Below are 11643 nucleotides of genomic sequence, written 5' to 3' on the forward strand. Positions count from 1 at the left end.
CAGGACTATCTTACGGTCAGTGTTGATTGGACCGGTCCTTTTCCAATGACACGCCAACGCTAAAAATGGCTGTTGAAACCATTGGCAGGGGAATTATGAGGGACTAGTGCTGGTAACAATAGGGACTATCTGAGGGCTAACCTAGGGTGAGTCTGAATTGCTGCAGGGTAAATAAATAAATACACACACATGCATATGTACGCACATAAACAGCGCATAAATATCAAGCATATCCTGAGCGTATGAATTTCCTGCGCATTCTGCTTACCGCAGACGTCAGCCGAAGCGTCGTTTCAAAGCAAAGCGCCAACACATGATGCCGGAAGCACTTTTGAGCAGTTAAATTGCATTAGTGACTTTGAAGCTACATATATAAAAATATGTGGTATAACTACCACCGTGCGACAAAAACAATTCAAATTTCAAAATATACGAAAGAATCGATATACTCACGAAACTATAGGCCAAATATAGTAAAACTGTGTTTTTAGTTTTCACTCTGACGTTAGGATATTTTTCAAAGGACTTTGAAATTTTAAAGATATGATTAATTCAAAAAATTATTTTAAAAAATAAATTTGTGCAATCTAGAATAAAAATATGGGTAATAAATGAGAGAGAAAATTCTATAGAATTTAAAAACAATAAAGTTTTTTGGTTTACAAGGACAAATAGGTATTGAAAATGTGCTTTTAATAAAGTTTATCTTTTTAAGCTAATAAAGTTTGCAGATATTCAATAATTTAAAAAAAAACATTAGCAAATTCTCAAGGATATTTAAGGACAAAATTTGTTAAAGACATTTTCCATGCCCATTCATCCTTATGCACCAAACAATTGATTCTGTTATAATTCTAAAGCATTTTTTTTTTTAAATCATACCCTTATTGTTATCATACATAGCACTGAATTTTTTAAATCATTTTTTGAAATAAATAATCATATTTTTTAAATTTCAAAGTCTTTTTAAAAAAGTCCTGACGTCAGAGAGAAAAACGAATATATTCAATTTTTTGTGTAAAATTTACTGTCACACGGTGTACTATACATATGTATATGTATGTACATATGCATGTGTACACAAATATTTATGTTTGTATATGAAGTGAGTAATGTTGGCAGTTGAAAACTCCAGTTTGGCTGCCGCTGTAATCGCAAGCAATAAAAATGCCAAACTGCTGAATCCTCAAATATATTCAGAAAACCTATTGGGCCCTCTACTCTTCACAACATTTATTAGTATTAAGCCTTATACCCCTAAAAAGATCAGAATAGATTTTAGGTGTTGGGAGTGAAAGTGATGGCAAGCTTAAAAAAAAAATGGTTGAAACCGGCTTGGAAAACCCGAGTCGATCCTTAGTAGCAGAGCTTTTTCAGGTATTCAGGCGTTAATGCGAAATGAAATTGCAAAATTTCAAACAGCCGAAAATCTCGCATCAGTCATTGCATTTTCTTATCGTTGGCATATGTTGAATCTAATCATTTACTATGTAGTGCGATAAATAAATCGCCTTGGAATATATTGAAGAAAAGCTCTTTTTACTTTAAGTTTAAGTTTTCAAGGTTTTCCATTTTTTCGTCCTTTTTTGATTTTCTTACGATTTAATTTTATATATTCTTTTTCATGTGATTAAATATTTTGTACAAAATATATTTTTGGTATTATGAGTTTTTCAAAGGTAAAAAAAGTTCCTCGATATTTTATTGTAGAGTCCTTTTGAACTCAGGTTGGCCAATATTTAGGCTGTGGATCCGATCTGGGATATCATAAAAAAAAATCATAGCCAGCTTGTTTCCCAAAACGGATGCACCGTCAGTCCGAATCCAGAGTGGCATATTGAATGATTTTTAGTGCATTATGTTACCACATAGATTAGCTCTCATTTCCTGAGACTGTAAATGAAAGTTAATTTTTGATTTGAAATTAAAAAATAATAATTAAAAAAAAGGCCCTTGTTTTTAAAGACAGTCTATGAAATGACTTTTAAAGGTTCGTCTTTTAAGCATCAAGCTCTCGAGAAAAAAACAAAAAATGCATACAAAAATCTTTGAAGAAAAAAAAGATAATTTATTCTATCAAAACTTCTAAATCAGTTTCCAGGGTGGAGTTCCGAAAAAAGCAGAGGGGCCTAAAAGTATACAACATGGAAAAGTAACAAATGAAATGTGTAGTCATCCAAATCTGTCAGTTTGAGGGCCATGTAAGGTACATGTTGCATATTGTTAGGCGCACCTGCTATTCTTTTGGAGATTTTTGGCGATCAAAATTAAAAACTCGTACAAAAATATATTGCTTTTTTTAAAGAATATTAGCTGCAATGGCAAAATACTATTTCAACAAATGCAAATAAGGAACAATATTTCGAGTGATTTTTCTTGAGAGCTGGAATATTAGCTTTATTATTTTCAGCAAAAGATAATGAAGATACTCGGTTTAGACTTTAAGTGGAAATCGTGATAATTTTTTCTTTCGCTGTTTCTAAGCAAATAATTTTATATACATAGTAATTTTTTTTCTCGGAACTTATATTAAGACCATTCGGTTTTTTTCGGAAGGTTTTAAGGGCTTTCTAGATATTTTGAGACTCTTCGGATTCATATCTCCGACTTTTTTGGGGGCACTTCGGTTCTGCAGGACTTTTCTGTATTCCTTGTGTTCATTTTTTCGATGATTTTCGGGAACTTTTGGAATATTTTCGGAGCTTTCTGGGAGTCTTCGAGTCGAATATTTCGTCTTAGTTTTTCCCAACCCTTTTTTCGGAACACTTGTTTAACTTTTACGGAACTTTTTGGTATTTTTCGGCTTTTATTTTTGGGGTATTCTTTGTAGACATCTTGGGATTTTCCAAGGTTTTTTCGAATTCCTCTTCTGACTTTTTTGCGTTTCTTCGTATTCTACTTTTCAAAATCTTCGGAAACATTTTATTTTCTGACGAAAACGAAGCCAAATTGGCCCTGCGCAATAAAAATCTATACTATACTTAACTAACCGTTATTTCTTGCTTAATATAAAAACGATCACTATTGATCATAAAATGCATATATGGTACGGCTAATTTCCAATTCTCTTTTATTTTCAATTGAGATTTTGAAAGCGAATTAAATTCAGGATATTTTGAATGCGTTTAAAGATTTCTTAATTAATCCAATGTTTTCTGCCTGAAAGCAAATCAAAATGTCTATATCACAACCAAAAATGTTAATCCCCACAGCCAACAGCGCCAATTAAGAATTAAAAAAAAAAACACACTTACATAACACACCCTGGTTTGCTAAATAATATCTTGCCGCAGAGCCCTAAAGTGGAAGATAAAATATCAAACGATGAGCTAAGCCATAAAATGCAAGCAAGTACAAATTGAAAAGTGGAAGCATAAAAATGCCACAGTAATACGAATACCTACAACAGATGTTAATAAGTGGAGGGCTGCAGCGGAACATTTTTATGGTAGTTACATATGTATGTATGTGAACATTTATGCAGTAAAAAAAGGCCATTCGAAGTTACAAGAAAACGCATGTCAAGCATTTTTCGGACGATTTTGGATCGCAGCCAAATGTCATGTCGGAGGGCAAAGGCATCCTATAATCCACAAATGTATGTAAATGAATCTGGTTGGATATTTGGTTATATGTGTGTAAATATGTATGTAGTTAAGTGCGACAGTACAAGTGTCGCTACTAGTTTAACTCACTTAAATAGCAATTTAAAAGACATGCTATGCAGCCAAAAGAAAGGAAACGAAGTCGAAAGTTTGCGTCATAAAATCATTTATGTACAGTAGGGTATTGCAGATGGAATGGGGATTTTTTTTTTTGGTGAAAGTCGGTGTGCCAACTCTCTTGTGGTATTCCTATTGGCCTAATTGGCATATAACTTTTTCCTAAAATTAAGTATTAAAGGTCCTCCGCCTGGTAGATCTTCGGTACGCGTCGCATGTATAATGCCTTGGTCCGCGCCCCGAACGTAGAAAGGAGACGGTATTGAGCATGGATTTTCGGTGAAGTGCATATGTAAGGTAAAAAATAGAAATCGCCTGTTTTATGCATTCCTTCAAAACTATGGCAGAAATTACCTTGTTCTTAAAACTCTAAAAATATTGGAGAACGTTGAGGACAACCCTTTCACTGGGAATATGATCCGCTGTTTCTTCTTTCAGCTCAAAAAAAATATAAAAATCGAAACAGCTTATCGTGAAATACGCAGCACAAAGAGTCTCTCTGCCCATATTAAATAGTTTCGTAATTATCTCCTTTGATGAACAGGTAACCTGCTTAGCATATCGCCGCCCTGGAAATTCAATCCAGTGTTTGTTGAACTTTTGACTACACAGTTCTGTATGCACTTTTGCTAGTCCACAAAATGGTTCCGAACAATGAAAAATCGACATAGAGTAAATTTACTCTCATATATGGCTGTTCTAAGACAATATACATATGTTATGTATTCCCATTGCATGAATCTCGGCTTGAAAAATGGTGTACCTTGTTATAGAATATTTTGAGGTTTGATCCAAAGTTTTTCAGAGGGTCAATACTCTACTCTTTCTTTTTTATACGGAGGACATCTGATTTTGCTACCCATAGAAAATCTTCCAGAACGGCTTTGTAGGACATACTTCAGAAGGCCTTTTGGAAGAGTCTTTCTAACAGGGCAATTCTGACATCTGTCTTTCAACCGACGACGGTTTTACGAAAGGGAAATTGAAAGATCTGCTAACGAGGAAACTCCTCTCGTTATTCCGTTTGTCTTTCAGTAGAAAATTTTTTAAATTAAACTAAATAAATAAAATTAAACTAAATAAACAAAATTTATATTTTTCTTTGTAAAATAATAAAAACTAAAAATTAAGTGAAAATTAAATTTAAAAAAAAAATAACAATTTAAAAATAAAGAAAAAATGTGTAGTGTTTCACAGAACACCTTACTTAAATATTGAAATCTAAAAATTCTAGTAATATTAAAATAAAAATAAAAATAAAAAATAAAAGGAAATAAATAAATTTAATTCAAAAAGAAAATATATGAAACATTCAAAAATTTTCTTTCTTTTAAAACAATAATTTCAAAACTATAATGGAAAATAATATTAAAAAAGAAGAAGAAAGAAATTTAAGAGAATAGTAAGTGAAATGAGTTTCTAAAAATCAAATTGAATTAAAATTATTTTTTTTTTAATAATAAAATCTACAAACTAGAACAAAGTGAAATTGAAAGAAAAAAGAACGATTTAATTTCTAAAAGTAAGTGAAATTAAAAAATTTTCTTTTTAAAATAATAAAATCCGCTGCCTCGAGCCTCTTGAATGGCACGCCTATCCTTTGCTTACTTGACCATTGCGACCTTTGGAGCAGCGCAACGGAAATAATATTCATGCATAAATATGTATATATATCTCTAATTGAAACATGCTCAAGTGCTTTTGTTTTTTTTCAAAAGAGCTTTTCATCATGAAAGTTGGCAAGGGAGCTTTTGAACCAGAATAAACGAGATCTTTCAAACTATCTTTGACAGAATTGCCCTTTAAATTCATAAAATACAAATTGCTTCTTACTAGCTAGTGCCAATATCAATCTTAAACTACAATTTTTTTCTTCCGGGGACACTTCCACATCAACAACTGAGTTTAAATTCGATCTATCTCGGCAGCCAGTTCGAAAACGCCCCATCTCAGAATGCGGTTAACGGTCAAAAATAGATAAGTTAAGTCTAGACGGTTAAGTCGGTTAAAAATAGACAATTAGAAGTAAGTTTATAGGTGTGATGTGCACGATGTCGTTACTACCCCAAATACCTAAAGCTTTTGCCACTTTCTTAACTGGGCCATGTAGGGCCCGAACATCAGCATACACATATATATGTAAGTAGCACCAGTTGGTTTTTCGTTTACATAAACTGCGTAAATATCTGACTGCCTAAACTAGATCTCTCTGAGTTGTGGTTATACATACGTTGCATGCGTAGTAGATACCCAGTACGGCATAGCTCAACCAATTATCTCAGAAAAAGTAGCAGTATTTCTGCTTATGTAGCAACTAACTTCAAATTGATGTATCTATAATCACCTAGCAGCCTCCTTGAGATAAACCAAATGCTTACACTTTTGATACCTTTGCAAATACCTAATTCAATATTAGTTGAAAAATCATCTTAGTTTGGGCAATTAACTGTTTCACAATTTAATTCTAAGTTATTATAAATTCGTTGAAAGACATCTGCAAAGAAACATACTGACTTTGAAGTGCTTTAAGCCAAATGCATTTTAAAGTAGTGAAATCAAAGGCAGGGTCGGATAATTGACTGCTTCCTAGGACATCGACATGTTAAAGTAAAAAGTTCGTTCCACGAAAGAAAGTCAGATCTTCAATTAGCTGTGGTGGTTAAAAAATGGTTGAGCATCAATATTTAAACTATGCAGTTTCTTTCCGTACTGGGTATGTATGTATACAAAGACATATTCCAGAAGCCTATACCACAGCATAAGCCGATGCTGCTGTTATCGAAAGCAATTTTACGCGCGCTTCAGCTTAACAGTAAAGGATTTTGTGTGTACTTACATATGTTTGGGTGGATGTTTGCACGTGTGAAGGCATGTGGTCTATAACACATATTTATAGAGCAATCAACTTGCAAGCATAAACAAATTTATATGCATTTAAACACGCTTAATTTTATGTCATTCCATATTCGGCAAATTCGTTTTCCTTCACAACTTTTTTATAAATTTCCATTTTATTTGTCTTTTTCTTTTGTCTCTCGGGCAGTTGCTTTACATAAATACACACTGTACATATTTATGTGTACATACATATATATGTACAATAGGCCGCATCCGGATCTATTGGCCGAAAAATATATCAATTCGTTCCAAGCGATTTTGAACACTCACTATGGGAGTGTATATGTCTTTCGTTTCGTTTTTTTCTATAACATTTTTATTTAGTATCCGAAATATATTTTTCAAGTTATGTTAATTTGTCTGAAAGCGACATCCTTTACGCAATGTTATGTGTCAGAAAAATAATCTCAATGACAAGAAAAATACTAAACCATTTTCATTAAACAACAGCTGACTACTACATAGGAAGTAATTATTAATGTATTTTAATTAAAGTAAATGTTTTCGCGATTTTAGTTGGCTGAATGTCCTCGGCTATCAAGCTTGTCAAATATATCGTCAAGGCGCACTTCATCATGGGAGCATATTACAGGGTGCCATGTTCAGAAAGAAATTACAATTTTTTAACCTTGTAATTATAGGGTAATATTTTCTGGTGGAATATATGTATTTATAGAATAAATATTAAGCTGTTTTTATAGCGTGCCGAAAAAAGTTATTACTCCTGAAATATTCTTTTTGTAAGTGTTCCAAATCGTTTGGAATTAATTGAATTTTTTTTGTGATTCAGTCTAATGTACATACAAATATATTCCATTTCTTTTGCGTAAAAATCACATAAATATTTGTCATTTGCTTTTCGTACGTCCATAACTTGATTCGAATAACCCCAAATGAGCATTCAATAAATGTGACGTTAAGTGTTGGAAATGCGCAATAATGCAAATAACGAATGTGAACTGAATACATTTATCCCAAGGCTATTTATTAGGAGCAATTCTGTTGTGAGAAAAACTGTTCGAATTGCTAACGTCAATCGAATATTCCAAGTACTTATATAAGTGTTAGTGCTGCTTTAAATATCCAATGTCATTAAAATGTGGGTAATCACCAGCTTTGTATATTTTATATAAAAGTATGTGCAATTTAAAATTATTTGATTAAAATGACCTAAGTTATGCATTATTTATTTGGTAAAATTTTTTTAAGCTAACTAACTACTATGAAATTGGTTTTTGGAAATTTTGTTGAAGACAGGTGTTTTTACTTTGAGGTGAGCTAATAAGAGTAGAGTTGAGTGAAGTTAAGATGAAGTGAATTGAAGTGAAATGAGTTCAGGCGAGGTGAGTTTAGATAAGTTAGGTGACTTAGGGTGAGTTGAGTTCAGGTAAAATAGCATTAGTTGGGGTGAGTTGAAGTGAGGTGTGGTAAATTTAGTTGATATACAATGTGGTAAGTTCGGTTGAAGTGAGCTTAGGTGAGTTGAAGTGAACTGAGAGGAGTTGATGTGAGGTCAGTTGAGGTGAGATGAGGTGAAATGCTTGGAACACGGTAACTTAATAAAACTTAATATAACGTAACATAAAAGACATAATCTAACAAAATATAACATAACATAACATAACTTAACTTAACAAAACATAGCATAACATAACGTAACATAAGTTAACATATCACAACATAACATACCACAGCATAACATAGCATAACATATAAAAGACTGTTTTAATGATCTAGTCTTGTTAAGTTCGATGTACCCCATCAAGTGTGAATTTCTTCAGAAATTTGTTTCTGTTTTACTTGTAATCCAAAATGCTACGCACTGAATTTGCCTTATAGGTTACTAAACAGAAGCTATACCTATTTTTAGCGCAATCATATTTTAATTTAGGCCATGGTTTCTGACTCACAGAAAGTGTCACGGTAGAGAAAATGTATGCAAAATAAAACCGGTTTCAGTTGAAAATGGATAACCAGTTTTTTCAAATTGTCATTTTTCGAGTACCTCAAAAACTGGTTCTCGAAAAATTGCGAAAAATCGAACACCCTAATGTGTGCATACTTATCGTCACTACACACGAATAAAGGCGCCCTAGTGTTTTGACGGCGACAAAAGGCGCGTAAAAAAATTTTGCGAAAAAAGATGCTTATGAAAAACTTCGGCAAAGTATGTTAAGATTCTTTGACGCTGAAATTTTTTTTATGCGTCTTTTTTCGCCGTCAACTTTTGAGCTCGCGCCTTTATTCGTGTCTAGTGAAGATATGTATTAGAGGATCTTTAAAAAATCCACATGTAATTTTTTTTTGTTCTATCCACAAAAAAGGACATCGAAGAAAATTTCAAATTTAAAAAAACAAATTAGCGGTGGTTACCAGGGTTTAAAGAAGTAAATTTTATTTTTATATCGCAAAAATTTTACAAAATGTTTATCTTAAATCTGATAAAGTTTACAAACATATTACTGAAACTTTTTATATCTATATATGATAAAAAAAACACACAAAAAATTTCCAAATTCTACAGAATTTTCTCTTTCATTTGATACTCATATTGCTATTTTACACTGCGCTGAATGTTTCAAATAATTTGTTTGTATTAAGCGTATCTTCGAAATTTTAAAGTCCTTTTAAAAACCCTCCTGACGCCGGCTACTAATTTCGTGAGTATATTTATTGTTTAGTGTGTTTGAAATTATGTAAGTTTCTTTCGCACTGTGTAGTTAGCGGCGTTGAGTAATCCACGTCGTATGAGCAACATTTTACTTCAAACAAATTTGAAACTAACAACTAAATAACACCTCGCTCGCATATCGAAAAACAATTATTTAACCAACAGCAATTCTCTTTTTCTTTATTTGCAGCAATTTTTCTATCACGACTTCCCGAAGACCCATCAGACAACGACACGCAAAAAAATCTACAAAAGCTGTCTGGTGTGCGACACTTGCATACGCGAGCTGATGGTACTCGACGTTCCGCCCCAGGTGAGCAATTGTAAAATATAAGCTTAATGTAGTCCTGCAACCACGGTAGCAAAAGCTACTTGAAATTTGAGTTAAGGAATTGCAAACAAACGGTAAACTAGCAGAAAAAGCACTAAACATTTACAGCTGTACTGGCGAGAGCAACAGCAACAGCAACATCTATGGCAATTTAAACACCAGCAAGCCCTCTATTGGACAGGCAGGTGTCTCGGCAAAGTCTTTTGCCACAGTCATGCCATGCGCCGCTCCCATTAGTCGTATCACATGAATAAATTATAGTTTTATTGATATTGCACTTGCCGCAGAGTGCAGAGCATAAAGCTCTATAGAGATCTAGAGATCTAGATCTAGTTGCATTCGTTTTATTTTACTTTTTTTTTTTAATATTCCTTATGGAATTTGTGCGATTGCTTTTGCACACGTCTAGCTGTTTTATTGAAAATTTTGTATTAAATTCGATGAACTGCAAGCAGCCAGAATATTGAAATGGTTATGGCAATAAAAAAGTATGTATGCATGTATATATAAATATGTATGTATTTATGCATGTAGTACTGCCTGCAGCTGGAATTGCATCTACTCGAAGAGGTACTAGAATTTAATAGCGTAATTTTTATATGACTAACTGCAATTCTATTTAGAAATGTAGTTTTACTATGAAGATAAGAAAATAAAATACGAATTGATATGCATAGTGAATATGGCCTTTAATTTTTACTCCTGGCTGCCGGCTTAGCGGCACACTGAGGACACACATAGAAGGCGCATTGTGTTACTACAGATTGACGCCGTTCAATTATCCTCCCTGTTGAACCATTTCTTCGGGCTGTTGAATACGATCAGGCCTTTTGAATATCCCTAAGGCTGGCCAGTAACGATGAACCTAGATGACGCAGCTTGCAAGACTGGTTTCTTCTCTTACTGGTCCTTACAGCCTCTGCAGTATCTTTGGAAGGGCACACCGAGGCTCTCTCTATTCTCACCTATTAGACAGTGTCTGGTTAGAGCCCTCACATCTTTAGATATATCCTCTCATCTAAGAGAGTGTACCCTTCGTGATCGCTTCCGATCCCATTTAGGTCACGTCTGCCTCGAAATTCAACAAATGTGCTAACAATTTTATTCTGCGCGGGTGAGAAAAATTTTGTATCCGGCAAATAAAGTTTCTGTAAATTTTTAAACCCTTAAACTGTTTACCATCATATAAGTTGATAACAAAATAATGACCCATGAAATATGCGCTGTCAAAATTGTTACAAAACCACATAGTAGTTGAATTGCTAAATATATAAACAACGTTACCAACGTAGTCGTTAGACCTGATAACGAGGTCGTCCTTAAGATACTCACCAAGGTGCAAATAAGCAATTTTATCTGCATAATTGGAGCGCTCAGAATTACGCCAAACGATGCTCGAACGCCATTTTAGATTTGCTGTCACTGGCCTGGTCATTGTCACCATTTCGCTTCGATTTCGGTTCCGGAAAGGAACTTTGGCACAAGAATCCCAAACAGTGCGGAGTGAAAAGAAGATATTGACATCTGTACAGATGTCTCGAAACTCGACGGTAAGGTATGACGGAGCGTTTTCTCACAAAACCCTCCTCTCAACAACTCTGTGGGGGGCTCCAAGCTGAAGTTTCAGCTATCATGGAGGCTGCTGAGAATCTTGGAACCGAAATTATGGGAAGAGACGTCTTAATTTTTAGTGATAGCCAAGCCGCAATCAAACTTCTGAGCTCATTAACCTTTTACTCAAAGATTGCGCTGGCTGCCACCTATCTCTGCAGGGGATGGCCAAGCAGAACAGACTTCACCTCACTTGCGCAAGGGTCATAGGGACATAGGGGGAAGCTGCATGGCAGGAGAACTTGCAAGGCAAGGCACGTCCAAGCAGATTCTTTCTGGTAAGGAACGCATCGCTATGCATTTTTGCACTTGCAAGCACTTATAGGTCTTTTCTACACATTACCGATGAGTTTGTAACCACAAAATTTATTACCAAAAATTGTTGCCACTTCTTATAAGCGCAATTCTGG

The 11643-nt window shown here is 34.0% G+C and overlaps 1 protein-coding gene across 1 annotated transcript in view; it reads left to right on the top strand.

The window, feature by feature from the left end:
• LOC108363824 (ras-like protein family member 10B) overlaps positions 1-11643 on the top strand; it is an 80482-nt gene that overhangs the window by 54407 nt on the left and 14432 nt on the right. The window contains exon 4 of the mRNA XM_017617317.1: positions 9482-9604. Within this exon, the coding sequence (XP_017472806.1) occupies positions 9482-9604 (123 nt within the window). The remainder of the gene's footprint in view (positions 1-9481; positions 9605-11643) is intronic.

Source organism: Rhagoletis zephyria, unplaced genomic scaffold, assembly GCF_001687245.7.
Source record: "Rhagoletis zephyria isolate East Lansing unplaced genomic scaffold, Rhagoletis_zephyria_1.1 Rzeph_scaffold_01389, whole genome shotgun sequence".
NCBI lineage: Eukaryota > Metazoa > Arthropoda > Insecta > Diptera > Tephritidae > Rhagoletis > Rhagoletis zephyria.